The sequence below is a fragment of the Haliaeetus albicilla genome, chromosome 2, assembly GCF_947461875.1.
Source record: "Haliaeetus albicilla chromosome 2, bHalAlb1.1, whole genome shotgun sequence".
Lineage (NCBI taxonomy): Eukaryota > Metazoa > Chordata > Aves > Accipitriformes > Accipitridae > Haliaeetus > Haliaeetus albicilla.
The window spans coordinates 63,204,210-63,222,180 of NC_091484.1; the positions used below are offsets into that span (position 1 = coordinate 63,204,210).

The following is a 17,971-nucleotide window of genomic DNA, read 5'->3' on the forward strand; positions in this document are numbered from 1 at the left end:
GTGTGTAGTCCATCAGTGAAAGGATAGAGAAATTAGATTTTTCTTAACAGCAAGTGATATGTTGGAAGTAGTGGTGGGAGAAAATGGTTTGAGTTCTAATTACAGAACTTGTTGCTTTAATGTAGGTAATTAAAATTAGAAAGACTAATGCTGTTTTTTTTTAAATAGGAAATGAAAATTAATTAACTTTTAAAAGTGTTTTGGAAAGAGATCTAAAATTCAGAAATAACATTTTAACATCAGTTCTGTAACTTCATATCTAATGTAGATGCCTGTTCTCTTGTGATCTGTTACAGGCTCTTAAGTACTCATCCAAGAGTCACCCCGGTGGTGGTGATCACCGTCATGACAAGATGCGAGACACCACAGATCCTTCACCACCAAATAAAATGTTGCGGCGCTCTGATAGCCCTGAAAACAAATATGGTGACAACACAGGGCACAGTAAAGCAAAAAGTGTGCATACTCACAGAGTTAGAGAGAGGGATGGTGGTGAGTTATCTTTCATTAACCTTTATTTAAGCCATTACTAATTTCTCATAAATATTAAAATTTAGCCATTATCACTCAGGTGATGAGAGTATTACGTTAAATGTGCCTTGCACTTTGGTTTCACTGCAGTCTTCCAAGCACGGTACAAGTTTCATTGGAAGCAATCATTTAGGCATTGTAACACCTATTAATTTTCTTATTTTTACAGGTATGGTTATTTTTCTTATAACCACAAAGATTGAATAAACTGTCTTTTTTTTTTTTTTTTAAACTGGTATGTCTCAGTTTAGACATGCTGCAACATGTGATAACATGAAATAGTATTCTGGATTTTTTGGTAACAATAAATATTAGCTATTTTAGAGACTGGTTTTTTAATAACTTTGTGTGTTGTGTTGCTATACTGTGTAGTTATGTGCTTCATAGACTAAACCCCATAAGAAATGAAAAAAAGCTTCTTTGTATTTAGCTGCTGTGTAGAACTCTTAACAATCAGAAAATGATAATCAGAGGGACCACTTACTAGAGCTTTTCTTGGCAGGAGCTTAGAGAAGAATGTTCACAGTCAAGTCAGCCCTTCTGTGCTTTTACAGGATTTATAGACAGTAGTAATATTCCCAATATTTTTTAACTGATGTTATTTTCTATCTCTGCTTCCTAGAAAAAGGAAAGAGTAGGGTTTTCCATTTAATAAAAAATGGTAGCAGTTGCAGTTTAGAAAATCCTGGTTACTGACTGAACTTGGAAGCATGTTTCCTGTTTTGTAGGTGCTGTGTTTGGTCTTTGTATTGAATTATGAAGTGAAGTATTCAAGTAGAGAACTTAGAGCTTTAAATCAGTGCTTCTTTGTTCTGTATAAAGCTGACAGCTTGTGATGTACAGATACATTTATTGCTGCACTATTTTTACTTGTTATAATAGTTAAAGTAAAATAAAGAAAATATCTGTAAGTACCTTTTAGGAAATACTAGTTCACACCACAAATGTGTTCATGGTACCCGAGTGTTCTTACAATTCCTATTTGTTTTTCCTTCTTTGGATTAATACAAGGGCTCTGTAGACCACTGATAGTATGATATAATTGTGTAGATGGATTATAAAAACATGCATCTTTTATTAGTACACTGATTTTCATTATATCTGATCATATTTGAAGGTATAGTAATCTCAGAATTAAATGCATGTGCAAGGCCGGTAGGCTGCTATTCTTTGCTGCTTCGCAGGACACAGAGGTGTCCTCTCTTACTTCCTGTTCACCTGTCCAAAGATACTCATCCTATATACTCTTGCGCAATTCAGTTTAGTTCTGCTACAATCAGTAATTCTTTCTGCTTCAGTGGAGCTACATTTAGTGGAGTTACGCGTATATGAAAACATCTGGAGGATGAGACTCTATATGGGGAACTTATTTGCTTATTTGTATGTTGGAATTGTTTTTAAGATAGGAGAGACATTCTGAAGTTCTCACTGAGTCCAGCTGGATTTAATAGTTGGGGAATGACCTGAAGCATGGATGTATACAGTAACAATGAAGGAAAATTAAGTATTTGTAGTTTCTTAAGTGGAAGGAACATTATCCCACTGTACCTTCTCCTTCCCCAGGCTGCTAAGACAGTGGAAAATTTCATTTATTCTGATCTGAAAGTGGTCCTTTGAACATCATATGTTAACAGACTGGGAGGAGGAAGTAGTCTTCAGCAGTCTGAGGGAAATTACTAACTTTAAAAGATGAACATTTGTACTATTTAATGGAAATAAGTGATTTTTTGTGTGTGTGTGTGTTGTTAGTAAGGTTATTGTGGCCCCAGTTTCAGCTTTTTAAAATATATTCAAAACAACCAAAGTTGCATTAAATCCTATGTATAGGTTTTAAATCCTATGTGTATTCTATGTAGTAAACTAAAGCTGAGCAGATCTGAGCAGGAGGATATAAATTTTGTCTTTGATTTACTCAATTTTTCTGTCAGTATGAATTGAAGGTAGGTGTTGGAATATAGGCGAAATGCTGTGGTACTACGGACATTTCCATATTGCTAATATGCAAAAGACATAATCTAATAATTTACCATGTTCTCTGTCTATTCGGTTACACTGAGGTACTGTTATTGATATAGTATTCCCTTAGTTTTGCAATTACAGACATACAGTAGTAAAAAGAAAAAAAAATTTTAAAAACATTGCTAAAATTTTTAATTGAAGTCCTAATATGATTGACGAGTATTAATTGGCTTTGATGCTACTGCAGTTTTCTGGCTTGTTTTCTTTTCTTTTTCCATTCTTCTGAGGGGAAAAAAATTCGTGTTTTATTTTTTTTGTAATTGCTGTTCATTTCATTATTTTAAAATCAGTGGTGCTTGATTTGGAACTACTACAAAGGTGTTATTGTCTTCCTATGATCTAGCTGAACTTAACAAAACAAACCTCGTTGAAAAATCTCCAGTATTTATTTCCCCCAACTCCATTAAAGTCCCAAACAGACAGTTTCTTTTTCTCTTACCCCTTAGAAAACAAAACAGAACAAAAATCTGGAGTATTACTACTGAATGTAAAGCTGAATTAACTTAATCTCTCCCTTTCAGGTCAATGTTTAAAAAGTCACTCCTATATATCTTAGTGATCTTTGCTCTGAAGTGAAACAGGAAGATTCACTGGTGTAGCGTGCTGATACTTGCGACTCATTTAGTCATGACTGGTACACTTTTTTGTGGTAAAGACAACTGGCTAAATGTCATTTAAAGATTTAAGTGTGCATGTATAAAATGTAAGAGCTATGATTAAATAGATTGAAAATTAATAACTCAAAAATGGTAGAACCTCCCCCTGTGAATATCTTTGGTACCTGTATAAAGGTATTTGTCATTACAGCTTATTTTTGTAATACTCATGGCAGAATCTTTTGCGTTTGTAGAACTGTAATCCATGGTAAGAAATTCAATTGCTTTCAATTAAGGTTTTAAAAAATGTTATGGGTAAGCCCTCCATACTGATGCAGTGCAAACAAAGCATTTTTCAAAGTTGCTTACTGCATGGTTTCTGTGGAAAGGGACTACGTACAGAGACAATCGTTTCTCTGGAAAGAGGCTTCCAAGTTTACCTTGGACTAAACACAGCAGAGTACTTGCAAGTTTTTGTCACATCCATGGTTTCCAAAGAGTACTTTTACATCCAGCATATAAAAAAACTGCAGTAACTTTGTTCTTGCTTTCAGGTCCTTGTGCATGGGGACATTGTCTCTGTATGCAAGTGTTTAAAACATAATGAACAGCTACCCCCCTCAGTGCATCTCTTATTTATAGGTCAGCTGCTATAGGCAAGTGTGGAGTTTGAAGAGATTAAGGGGTCTTATGAGACCAACTCAAGTGTGAAGTTCCTTAACAGTAACAAATAGGGACTTAAAGCTAGCATTGTTTACAGGGAATAGAACTACGAAGGGCCTTGTAGTTCTGGAAGAGTGTTTCCATTAAAGAAAAAAAGGAAGCACAAAGATTTGAGGGTTCTCATGCTTGAGGATGGACAGACTGAGAGCATAGATGATCCCTGTAGGTCTTTTTAAATGCATAAATGAGGTGATATTGGTGTACAGGAAAGAAAACAAAGAGGTCAGATTAAGTAGGGTAGCTTTGGGAATGCTGTAAGGGAGATATATCTGTTATTTAGGAGTAAAAATTGCGAGATGGAACCCTTGGTAAAAAAGGAGAAAGGATGTTTCTTTTTACTTAAGTGTATGGAGCAGAATGACTTAAGATACGTAGTAGAACTTTGTGCAAAAAAAGTTAGTTCAGTTAAGCCACCTGTACTCAGTTGTTTCTTATTGTGAAGAAAATACTGAGTGTTTTGCTACACTTATGTTTAAAAGACTTTGAAAATGTATATTTGCTTCATGCCATGATCTTACTGAATTGTTTAAAATAGCAAATGGAGAGCATTAATGTACACAGCATGAAATCTTTTGCTGGATTGTGTACTATGTAGACTATTTTAATGAAATTCGATTATAACTTGTGATATTTAAATTCCAGAATATAACTGAACTTTTGTGAATGTTTCTTTTGCATGTTTGTTTTTTTTAATTGGCAATTAAGCATACTGTCAGTGACCACTGTTACTGACTAATACAGTTCTAAGATTCAAAATCCTACTGCTATTAGAGACTGAATGGAATATTTTAGATCATGAGTTCCTAGTTTTATTGAAGTAGTGGTAGGACTTTCTGTCATGAAGTGTTGGCTTGCCTTTTTTCCAGTAGTTCCTGAAGAAGTTCAGAGTCCTCATAGCAAAGGGACAGCGAACAGGCAGAAACAGAGCACTAGCTTTTCTTTCCTGTCTTAGCAACCCTTGTAGTACAGGAGGACAGGAGGCTAACTGCTAATTAAATTAGTGTGATCATTGACCAGCAGTCAGAAATAAACGGGGCGTTAGGGCAGGTACAAGAGACTGGAAGCTGCCTGGGCAATGTGCTTTGGAAAGAGGAAATTGCAGGGTAGGTGGAAAGAGGGAAGTCTGAGAGTAACGAAGCATAGCAAAGGGTTGAGGAAGAAGCTGGAATAGATTCTATCTATTTAGTTAGTGTTAACTGCTGTTAATATTAAAGTGATTATTCATTACTATGAAAACCGTTTCCTCACTGTAACTGTATGATCAAACCTGGGATGAGAGAAGTCTGTGGTCACAAATGGGAGTAGGCTCTCCATGAAACATGCTTTGAACACCCCCCCTCCACACCCTACCCCCAACATCCAAGTGTAAAAGAGGTGAGTCACTTCCCTGTTCCTTGAATGTTGGCTCTTTGGATGGCTCTAACGGAGGTGGGGTTTGGTGGTTTGTTTGTTTTTTAAGATAAATACAATTGCTTCCAGGACCATTCACCTCTTAGAAGAGTTTCTCTGGATTAAAAAAAAAAAAAAAAAAGTAGATCTCTGTGGTTTTCTAATTTTGATAAAAACTTTCTTTGAAGTCTCACTAGTACTAGTGCCTTCAGTTGGGGGACGGGATGAATTTTAAGTTTGCTTTAAAAGTTTAGAAGTTTTAGTGATGTGCAGAAAACAGACTCCATGTCTACTGAGATTCTTTTGAGTCCCCTTGTCTCATTAGAATGTAGCTTTACATTTACTCAGTATATTTGGCAATGTTCCTGAAGTGAGCTTTTGCTGGATCAGTTGTATGAGCATTACTTTCTTTTTTGTTGTTACTTTGCTGTGAGGATCTCTAATAGAAAAGAAATAGGAAAGTATGTGGTCATAGACTCACAGTAAAGGATATAACTTGTGTATGTACTTTTAAAATTTTGAGGTTTAGAATGTTAATGTTCAGAATTGCTTCTGAAAAGTAGCTGCAAAGCTTGCTTTTAAAAAGCACAGGGTGGAAGATAAAACCCCCTAATTTTATATTATTGTTATTAGGAAAGAATTGATATGATATTAATATGATGGTATTAAATGTGAAGTCTTTATGCATTTAGGTGGGTGGAGTCCTCTGTGTTTCTTTTAATGAAGTTCAAGTACCCGGTGTACATTGTGAGAGTAAAGATGTATTAATGGAAGACTATCCGAAATGGAAGCTGCAGCAAATGGCAATAAGCAGTGCTGTTCGTTTGTAACCTATTGCTGCAGCCACTTCCCAAAATCCATTGCTATTTGGACTTTGACATTAGGAACTTCAATTTCACTTACTATTCTTACTTTCTTCTATTTGCTAATATAAAATACAGATCTGTAAATAGGTCCTCTGAAGGTTTCCATTTATGGTTGAACTGTTTAAGGAAATATGTATCTTTAAGTGTTTTAAGAACTCATGAACTTAGTTTTTTGATTTTAAGTGTAATATGTTCAAGTCAGTCTAGTAGCTAGACCTAGTAAGCTTTTGTAAGTAGGCTTATTTTACATTTTGGAAAAGGGAAATACAGGCTATATACAAGATTTGTTAAATTTCCTTGTCTTTGGTACATAAGCTAATCATAAGGGAATGATTTTTACTTAGCATCCTGCTTTCCTAACATATGCTTCTAGCCTCTGACTTTGCAGAAATGGAATATACAACATATTAAACCTGTACTTTTGGGTTGCTTTTTTGTAGGTGAAAAGAAGCAATGAAAACTGTTAGTTTCTGATGAGCTGCCTGCTGCTAGGCCATAGTAAAGATAGCAAATTGTAAATTATGCAGCTTTTTTTACTGGGATTACTGTGTATTCTCTAATGGCTCCCAATTAAAGTTAGTTCCTTAACCACTGTTTGGGACATGGCTACTTTCTAAGAAGAGAAGTATTGTTTATTGACAGTTTACATTTGTTTTCCCTGGTGTTTCTACCTATTCTATATAAAGTATCAAGTAAACCAAGTATCATTAAAACTATGCAGAACTTGGAAGAGAAAGCTCTGCTTCTGTTTTGCCTTAGAGAGGAGGCAATGCTGTAATAACTTTGCTGTGGAAAATAGCAGTTTAATGGCACCCAATTTGTAGTGTTAACTATGTTTGTTTATGGAGTCAGGCTTTTATATAATTTCATAGGCACTTCCAGGGAAAAACCTCTCAATGTACAGGGGAGTTGTTCCTCATACAGTCACTCAGTAAGGAAAAGAATTATACTCCCAATGAAAGGCAGTTCTCAACCTTGATGCTTCTAGACTTAAGCTTTGTCAGTAGTTTGTTGTAGGTTAAAAATGAATCCTTTCTGGACTTAAATGTAGCACTTGAAAAGAGAGAAGCATTTCTTTATAGTGAGTAAGATTGTTATCCTTTTAATGTTTTCTTTTGAATTATGAAGGGGTCACCAGACTTTATTGTACTTGACTGCAGGTGTTCCCTGTTGTAACTTCAGTGTTAGAAGATTCTGTTTCCTTTCTTGAAGACCTTTAACAGACTTCCTAGCTTTTAACAATAAAACTACCAGAGAAGAAGTATATAAGTTCAGTAGCTTTTCCTTTATCCCAGTCATATTTTGCTAGTAGTAGAAGAATGCTGTTTAGTTCTGGGCTTCTTTTGCTTGTTTTACACATTTTGTGCAGGCTTGGTTTTTTACTAGTGTGTTTTTCCATTTGAAAGCACTAGCGTAATCATACAGGGAATTATGTCTAGATTTTTACATGAACCTGTATCCCTTCAGTACTTTTGCCTACTAAAAAAATACTAACCAGAGCAACTGTGGCTTACCAAATTTTTGCTGAATGTTTTATCCCTTTTCTGAAATCGGAGCTTTCTGCCTGCAGTTGTATGCACAGGGAGTAATCTTAAAATTACACTGTAGGTTAAAATTTTTATTTATTGGAATTTTTCTTGGAAGTGTTGCTTTGTAAAACAGTATTTTGAAATTCATTCATTTGTAATAAGTGGAAAGTCTATGGTAATGAAAATACAGGGAACAAAATGTATCAGTTTCTGAAGTGTAAGCTTCTAAAATAAATTGCTGATCCTGTCAATTTTAAACACTTTCTAAATTATTCAAAGACATCTCTTGAATCTGATATTCACCTATTTTCCTGCTACAGAAAGTTTTTTTTTCTCAGACCTTCAACAGCAAAAAAAACCCCAAACAGTGAAATGGCCTGGAATTCTACATACACTTTTGCATCCCTCCTTTTCATCTTGGGCAGTGTTTAATTTTTCTCCCTATTTTCAAGCTTGTGAAGGGAGATCCATGTTTTAAGGCACAAATTGTACTTGCCAACTGACTAAAAGTAGACTCCTGGAGCAGTATTCAAGAATAATGTCCAGTTGGAAAGTCTGTCCTCCAAGTTACTGGAAAGGGAGATAAATTTTTGAGCAGATGACTGACAAGAGACCTCACTATTCACTCTTTATCAGATGGGTTAAGAGATACCTGGTAGCCGTGTTTGAAATGAATGGAAAGCAAGAGGCTGAAAGACCTTTGTTGATTAGGCCCCATAGTACTTCAGGATAATCATTCTGTTCCTTACTGTGACTACTGTGATGAGTTGCAAAGGAACAGTATGTCAAAGTTTAATGTTGTAATTTTTTCTGCCCCAATTTTAAAACATAACTTTGTTTCTACAGCAGAGGTATGATAAAAATGTTAATATCCAGCTTTTGTCATCATTCAAAAAAAAAGAGATGTAATGCAGTATTAAAGTGCTTCATGACAAGGGCAAGGCAGTCAAATACAAACTATTAGTTTCCAGAGCTAAATTCCCAGTGTCTGAGGGGCAGCAGGAATCTTCAGGAGGTCTTTTCTAAACTTCTGTAACTTTCTGATACATATCAACTAACTTCTCTGACCTGCTATCTTGGGTAGAGATTAAATAGGTGATTCTTAGCCACTGAGTAAAATATTTTGAGATGTTTAACGAAGAAAACATTGTTTACAGTGTATGTTTTAGAGATCAAAAATTGGTAACTGATATATCCCAAAAATATAAAATCTGTGATCATCAGATGAACCAATTTTTATTTTTTTTTTAAATGTGTGTAGGTTTGCTCTTGGACCTAAGTAATAACATTTTTTTATCTACAAGGAAGAAATTGTAGGATCATTCATATACTATCAGGAATTTGAGACCGAGTGGCAAATAATAAAAACTGTTCACTAGTATGGAGCTAGCTAAGTTATGCAAAAGTGAAAATGCTAATTAATCTACAGGAACATGTAAAAGTGGTCCACTGTGTAAAAAGTTACAGGAAGGAGTGTAAGACTTCAGAGAAAGTAAATACTGTGCAGAGCAATGACTCTTAAAACATGAAACTCATACACAATTAAGAGCATAAATATTGAGTGCAGCGTTAGCCAGGAAGGATCAGAGGAATATCAAGCAGGACTAGAGAGATTACCTCTTAGTGCTGATGTGACAGTTGCTGGAATACGGTCTCTGTTTTGATTCTCACAGTTCAGAAAGTATGCAAACCTGCAGATTTTCAGAGAAAAGGCAAGAAAATGACTGCAGTTGAAACTTTTGCATTAGGAGAGACTTTAAGAGCTCCTACTATAGTTGCAAAGAAAAAATTAAGGTTTTTTTTTATTAATAATTACAGGGAAAAGAAATGACATACTTAATGTTCTTGAATGTAGCAAACAAAGATGTGAGATCCAGTTAGCTTAACCTAAATATTCAGAAAATAGACATTTGCCACAATTTTAATGTCATTAGTAAAAATTCGAGTGACTTATTGTGATGATTTTTGCAGGGGTGGAAGTTTTGAAACTGAATGACTTAAAGACAATTTTCTAAGGTTTGTTTCATGCAGAAAGTTGAACTAGTTGATCAGAGGTTCACTGGTAGGTAAAACAGTAATGTGAATATTTCTAGTTTAAATGTTGTAGATTAGTGGACTTGAAATTGAAAGGGATTAAAAATTGTTAATTAACTTTGTAAGTAGCATTCCTGTGATAACTTCCCCCCCACCCCCCCAAGTGGTTGATCTTGGCTCATGGCATGTGAGGATTATGAACCTGTGAATGTGTTTCATGTTGCATTGTAGGATTTTCTGTCATTGAGAATATGTTGTTTTGAGAGCTGTTGCAGGGTCAGGTGGAACTATGATGGATCTATTGGCAGTAGAATTCAGTATTTGCAGGTGCACTGGTACAGTTTTAAGTTTTGTGTGCTTTATGAATGCATACATTTTTTTAGGAGCAGCTATCCCAAAAACTCTTTTTAGGATTGAATATGGTCTAGCTGATCTGGTCTCTGCAATTTCTTACCATCTAATTTCTTCAAAATTTATCTGCAGTTCAGTACAATTTATACCAGACTTAGTATTTAGAGTATATTTCTTCAAAGATGATTGCACACTTCCACTTTAATGCAGGCTTTTGATGTTTTTCACTGGTGTATATGTTTACCAGATTAGATTTTAGTTTGTTGGCCATAACTACACAGCTTCATGCAGTTCAACAGTATCTTTAGTAACTTGAAATTGCTTTGCTGTTTTAGATTTGTAAAATTTGCATACGACAGAATGTAAAATACTGTTGTTCCTGTTTCCACATCTTTTGTTCTTACTTAACACAGTTAAGGTTTTAGTTTAAGAGTACTGAGAATTAAAACAGATTTAGAATCTTTATTTTGAATTCTGATACACAAGTTTTCACTCAACAGCAGTTATTGTGTCTTGTAGAACTCCTTGAAGAGCCGTTATAGGCAGAAAGAACTTGTAACATTAATTAAATAAAGCTTTCCTTTAAATAGTCAACAGTCTTTGCCAGCACAGCTTTCAAATATGTAAGATAATAAAGTCAAGCTACACAATGAATTAATCGAACAAAACTGTAGTCAGGTTTTTTTCTTGCCTCCATATGAAGTCTGCTGACCTATCTGGGTAATTTTCTTGTAATTCATTGTGACCATAAAGGAAGCAGGCTAATTGGACATAGGACAAGGGCTTGACAGTGACATCTGGTTCCTTGCTATCCATTTTTCTGATTCCAGTCCTTAGCTTTAGCTTTGGCTGTGAATGTGAGAAACAGATCTGGGCTTAGAGACTAAGATGGCTACAGGATGAGATGAGAAGCAAGATAAACTAGGTTACTTCTGCTTATATAAAGATTAAACCAGTTTTATTTAAATCTTAAATAAGCCAATATCACATGGAAATTGGTCACAGATCCTTTTTGCAGTAGTTTTACTAGCATTTTGTATAATAATAATGATGATAATAATACTACTACTAATAAAGCCTGATCATGATTGAACTAGTACAGCTTTTTACCGGGGAGAAAATAAAAAGGAAATTTAAAGAAATTACATTTTCCTATTTTTTAAATATTTGTGATCTAAAAAATGCAGAAAAAGCTGTATGTTATGAAAACATTGTGTCATTTTATATGTTTGGTTAGAAAATGTTAGCTGCATGTGTTTGATCAGTTCATACTTTCTGTGGTTTTAGGAGGCAGTGGTTGAAGGCATATGATTTTGTGGTTCAGGAAATTCCTACTATAAAATCAGTGGGGTTGTTTTTTTGCTTGTTTATTGCGGTTTGGGGTTTTTTTTGCGGGTCCAGTTCATTTGATAACATGAAATTCCTTCCTACCATTTCCTTACTTTTAGAGAGTTGACATAGCTACTCAAAAGTGTAAACGAAAATGACTCATCTGTGCCGCCTCCTGGGCGGGTAATTAAAACCCCGAACGCTGCTGTCTTTATGTGGGGAAGAATAGAGCTTGGAGGCACATCTCTTTTTTTACATGTGTATAGAGCTCAGCTAATAGAATAGAATTCACTGCCTAGTGGGTCCTGCAAGGGCAATGATGTTGAATCACTTTGATAAATTAAGAGGAAGAAAGTGTATTTAACTATGTCATCTTTGTATGTGTTTTTTAATTCCAAATACCCTGCATTTTGAATTTACTACTACTTGCTGTTTTCCCTTGAAGAGTGTACTTCAAAACTGGCACTGTCATTACTCCATACAGTTGTTTTGTCTGCGAAACTGCCTGCCAGAGAAAAGCTTGTAAAAAGCTAAACTGTGAACATGCACATTAATTTCTGCAGAAACAAAATGCAATCAGCTAATACTTGAAAATGTTGGTTAAAATATACTTTTTTTAAAGTAAAAATTGAATAATTTCTGGCCTGTTTTAGTGAAGTGACAGCTTCAAATTTACTCTGTAACTGTACCTGAATATTTGAGAGTTCAGTGATTCTGGTTTTGACAGTAGTGCTTTTTAATCTGAATATTCCAGGAATCTGAAGATCAGCCTTTTTGTTAAAAGAAAACATAATTTGAAAAAATATCCATAGCAATGGGCATGTTACTATTAGACTTCACTAGATTCAAACTAAGTTACTGTGTTAAACTGCCAGTATTGGCGCTTTCTTATGGAAAAGATCTCGACATAGTTAAATGTTTCAATAAATCCCTCCTGTCCCTTTTTCAAACCTGTTGCATCTGCAGCTGTAAGAATTTCAGTATTCCTAGTAAGATTAATTTTTTTTTATTTTTAAGCTTACTTTTTTGGAAGAGAAACATTCTGTGTTTCACCATATTATCATAAAATCTGCTATATTTAGGCATGTTGGGCTTTCTGAAAATATTTTTAAGAAGCACTATTTGCAGTTTCATTCCCATTACGCAGATTAGGTCCTCTCCCTGGGTTTCCTAGATTTCTTAAATATCATGCTGTTTTATGTCCTCCAAGGCAACAGTCTTCCTCAGTGCTTTTCTAGGTAGATTTGTTACTGAATTTGTTAGAGTAACAGAGTTATAAATTCTTCCTATCTATCAGTAGCAAAAACGGGAAAAGAAAATTATGATCTACCCTGCTCATCTCATTTATTATGTTTCAAACATACCTATTCACTCTGAAACGTGGAAAAAACCCAAAGAATACTTTCTTATTAAGGCATATAATTACAAATAATGCTCATTTATGCATAAACTCTTTAGTACAAATTAGGTAATGTGCTTTACCTGTTGTGTAAATAGGCTGTGTTTATTTCACATCATTATGTTCTTCTGGATGATGGTTTGTTCATGTCGGGTGTCCCCCTTGAATGACATCAGCAGGACTTCAGATCTCTTCCAGTTAAGTAGTTTGAGAAGTTTGCTCATTCAGACATCTGCAGCTGACAGGTTAAAACACACTTAATTTTCAAAACCGCTCATTTCTTTTGAAAGAATACTATTTGTACTTGATTTAGTATGAGAAATAATATGATCCTCTTCAAATTCAAGTAGTGTAAAATTCACCTCTTTTACTGGCAAAACACTGCCTATACTAATGATTGTAGTCTCTGTATAGTCCTTTTGAGAGTATTTACTTAACTAGGGAAATAAAATGAGACACTTAGCCAACCAGACAGTCATAAAACAGATTTTCAGTTTGTAAACATAACTTTAGCTTTTGTGGAGAGGCATATTTTCCTCTAGTAAGGAAAATCCAGGAAACACCAGTTGAATTTTAAGTATATATTTAAGAATTATTTAATGGGGAGAGGGAAGAATTGTCTTGTCACCTACTGTGCTTTAGATCTTTGAAAACCCTATTGCACAATACCTTTGTTAAGGTGAGCTAAACATCCAGCCTGAAACTAAGGCTGTGAATCCATCGTATTAAAACCACAACACTGTATGTATTAATTCTTAGGTGGATCCTTGTTTGCTACCTCCCACCCAGAGGCCTGGGCCAGCATTCCTTTTTTTAATGAAGAATTTCTATGCAGCAGAAGTTGATTTGACCTGTTTTTTTCAGAATGTTACTAACATATCTTCTTTTCAAAAACAATTCCCAGTTGAAGATTAAATAAATATAAAATTAAAATCCTTATATTTCTTGCATATCTATACTGTAATAAATACATATGTGGCATATCATGTCCTGAACTGAAAGAGTAGTTTGTCTGAGCCTAATCATTTCACAAGTTATCATGTAAAAGTTTATTGAGCAATTGCTGCTTCTAATACTAAATATTTTCAAGTTAGCTTGCTTATTTGTGATAAGTTACTAAAAATTTCGTGGGCATTGCTGTAGTCTTAGAAGAGAAGCAAAGTTCTCCTCAACTGGCAAATATTAATAGCACCTAAGCAGTGATCTTGTATTGAAGTGGAGTTTGGTTATTAAGTAACTGGAGGACAAATAAGGCTTTCTTATGTTAGCGTACAAAATAAAAATAGAATAGAATAGAACTGAATGAGACAAAATTCTGCATGCCTTTGGAGGGTAGTCAGATTTGATGTATCTTGACATACGAATTTGAGATAATGTGACTTAGAGTTAATATTTTTGACACGTTTAAGAAGGGAGATAATACAGTGTCTTTATTGTTCTTGCCATTTTTATGTAGTTAGGCATTGATTCTGCCACAGCCTTTTTATTAAGGATATAAGCAGGATAGTTATGTCTGTGACTAATTTTTTTTGCAGGATTGCAGTAGTGTTTTGTAATAGAGACTCCTTTTTTAATCTTTCTACAACATCATGTACTTGTAGAGTTGCTGATTCTGAATAGTGCATGTTCAATTGAAATGAAGGAAACTTTTAAGATGGGATTAAGGTTGCAAGCATTTGTCACTGCATAGCACTACCTATGTTCAGAAAAAGCTGTAACTTCATCTTCCTTATTTTAAACTGAGGAGTTGAAACTTTCCCGCAAGTTAATTTGTAAGTAATATTGTGTTCACATAATCTGCTTAAAGTTCTTTGTCCCCAAGAAACTATCCCCAAAACATTAAAAGAAAATTGAGAGTTGCTGAACAACATGGCCTTGTTCTTATTTAATCTTATTTTTGCTAGAGGATTTTGTCAGGGAGAGTAAGTTGTCATACCATGCTTAATTGGTTGGATCTTCTGAGTAGGAGTACTGATTTGGTGCTGTTGATACACAGAAAATGGAGGAGTAGTCTCAGAGCTGTATTCTGGCCGCTGCTTTTTTTTTTCTCTTTGTAAGCAGAAATTGTTTTGCATGACCCCTGACTTTATTGAAACTTCTGTCAGTGATGACCAATTTATGGTATATCAGTCTTTCATTGTATTACTGTGCTGTTTGTAATCTTAAAACAGTGGAAAACACAGTTTTTATAAAGTGTCTGCACTTAAGCAATTCCATCTTGCATCACTGAGGTGTATGTTGTTAAACATCAGTGTTTCTTCCAATGTATTTGTTTTATGTTCTTTGGGAAGTTCCTTAAATGAAAAGTAAAAACTGTGACATCCTGCCCCCCCCCCAACGTTAAGGGATTTGTTTATTGGTTTTAGTTACCTGTAAGGCTGATTTTCAGAAAGTATTTGAACATGTGCCTATTGGTAATAATTTAAAAATACCGCAGACAACTAATACATTTTTTTAGAAATGTCTTTAGTTCTCTAGTTTTTCTTGGGTTTTGAGAGAAAAACATTGTAAAATTGGAATTATCTACTGACATTTAATATGTATCAGTGGTTGCAGAAATAGAGATTCAGGGCATCTGACAGAAGTGAAATGTTTTTTTCTGAAGTGGACTGAATATACTTTCATGTACACTGTTTTCTATTAAAGCAAACAGTTTCTCTGTCTTTGTGGTAACTGCTTATTATCAGGTGCTTAGCCATAAAGTTAGTTTCTAGTTATGACCCAATTAAAAAACCTTCATAGACTTTATCTGACATAATGAAATCCTGTTCACACCTTTCTTGCTGTACGTATGTAGTAGAGTTGTTATCTTTTGAGGAGGTATTAGACCAATCTGAGGCATGAACCAGTGGCAGTCTTCTGCTTACTCTTGAGTTGATCAGGATTGTGGAAGTATTGTTGCCTGAGGTAGTATAGTGCATCGTTGCAGTGCTGTTAGGCTTCTGTTACCAAACTTGAATCTCTTTGATACTGTATTACAGTATGTTGTTCATGGGAGGGCTATTCATTTGGGTTTTGTGGTGTATTGCTGGGGAGGGCTTAGAAGGGGGAAATTCAATCTATTGGCCATATGTTGTGCAGATCCACGCTGGAGTTAAGATAACATCATTATTAGTTTGTGGTAAGGATTCTGGCTGTCAGTTTAACACTTCTTGTTTTGTGTGTCATAATAATTAAAAAGCCCCTTTCTGTATGAAGCTCTTATTTGAGGACAGAAGAACTTCTCTTGTGTACTCTCTTACACTGTATTAGAGATGTAAATGTTTTCTGAGCTACAGTCAAGAATGAAAGTATAGTTGGCGCTTTATTCTCAACTACCTCTAGCTTCTTAGAGGAATGTCCCACTCCACTTAATACAAATGTGACAACATTAGTAAGTGTTGCAAGGTGAAGAAGACTTTAAAATTGACTGTCATCAGTGATGCTCGTAGCAGGGAGTTTGTTTTTTATTTAGCACATTGAAATCTTCTGGGGTCATGAGCTAGAGAGTTAGGAATATGACTCTGTTGCTGAAGTTCATGGTACTTTTTCATATTTTCCATGGGTAAAATTACTTAGGCTGCTTTTTCAAGTCAATTGATCTCAAATAAAGTAGGTGCCTTAGAGATGTTAAGCAGTATTGAGGATGTTGCTAGCTTTTTTTTTTTTTTATTAGGTGACCTGAACCCAAAGGGAGAAAACAGAAAATGTAAGTCTGAAGAATTTGTTGTCCATCTGTGGTTCTTAATTTCATGTAAATTCTACTTGTCGATTTCAGCTTCTTTTAAAGTATCTACTTTAGTAACCTTTGGGTCTTATCAGAAGGGTTTAGAAGCTGGTTGGAACTTGCCTTAATTTAGGAGAAACAGGCAAATTCTTTCAAAGGATATTGCTTACTGTTCTTCAGAAATAAAGAATAAACATTTTTGCAGGTGATGGTAAAATTATTTGTTCAGTCTTTTGCTTATTTTTGTTTCACTGGTTGAGATATCAAGAAAACTGCCAATATACTGCTTTTCTTTGAAGAAGAAAGTTGGTAGGGATTTGTCTATAGAGTGCGGTGGAAATGCATGTTTCATCCCTTAGGCTTTTTTTGAGGGATATGACTTGGGACACTTGAGCATTAGATCTTCCAGAAACTCAGTGGATTCAGTGGACCTTGTTCAGTGAACCTGATGATTTTCTAAGTTATGTATAAGTTGAAAAGTGATTTCTCATTGCTACTGGGAGGTGGGCTGAGGGGAGGAAGAAAACAACCCCCAAAATACTTAATTATTTTGCTGTAGCTGTAACAAGGAAAGGAGCAAACTAGAAGGGGGTGGTTGGACAAAAACAAGTTTATATCTGTTCTACCAGTGAGTACAACCCAAGCCGTTACATCTATTTAGACTGAAGTACAGCCCTAGGAAAATAGTCTGTCTGTTAGCTTCTGGAGTAGCACATCACTGAATTGTTACACAATCAGAAGTTTGAATTTAATTTGAGCCATTTTATTACTGCCTTTTGCTTTCCTTTTTGATGGGCTGATAACTGGTTTTCTTTCTAGAACAGTTTGTACTGTTTGCCCTAAAATTAAGCTTCAGTTTCTGAAATAAATTTGGCAGATCTAATTAAAAATGTAAGCAGATGACAGCAAAACAGCAAACTACTGTTATGTTATGCAATGTGTAAGATAAAATTTGAAGCTAATCTTTTTCATTTTAATAATCAGTAACATCTTGGCCTCATTAGTAAAACAGAACGAGTCCGTAACTCTCGTTGGTTTACTGCTTCTGGCTTTCCTTCCTTGAGGTGTCATTTTCTTACTACCATATTAGAAGAAAAAAATCTATTGTGAAGAAAACTGTATGCTTACAGTGTGATTTTCATCACTTATTGGTCATTTGTCCCACTGCATGTATGAATGACTCTTGGTCTGCTTACATTAACATTTTAGATAAATTCCCATGAAATTTTGTGTGATTGGTAACTTGGAGAAAAAGATGAAAAATTGGGACGATTATCCTGTGAATCGAACATTACAAAACAGCACAGGCTGTGCTCTCCTGGGTAGGAAATGAGGTAGGAGAGGAGGGTAGGGGAGGAAATAAGGCTTTGAGAGCTCTTTTGCTCATAGAGCTACTTGTTGACTGGTATAAAACATTTATTTGGGGGCATAATGACTACGTAATTGGGCGGTTGGGCAGTACAGTGATCGGGCAGTACAGTGATCAGGCTAGATTTTCT

The 17,971-nt window shown here is 35.0% G+C and overlaps 1 protein-coding gene across 3 annotated transcripts in view; it reads left to right on the plus strand.

Annotated features, from left to right (window-relative positions):
* Positions 1-17,971, plus strand: part of WAC (WW domain containing adaptor with coiled-coil) — a 63,452-nt gene that overhangs the window by 2,073 nt on the left and 43,408 nt on the right. For all 3 annotated transcript variants that reach the window (XM_069777790.1, XM_069777786.1, XM_069777785.1), the window contains exon 3: positions 297-492. In XM_069777790.1, the coding sequence (XP_069633891.1) occupies positions 297-492 (196 nt within the window). The remainder of the gene's footprint in view (positions 1-296; positions 493-17,971) is intronic.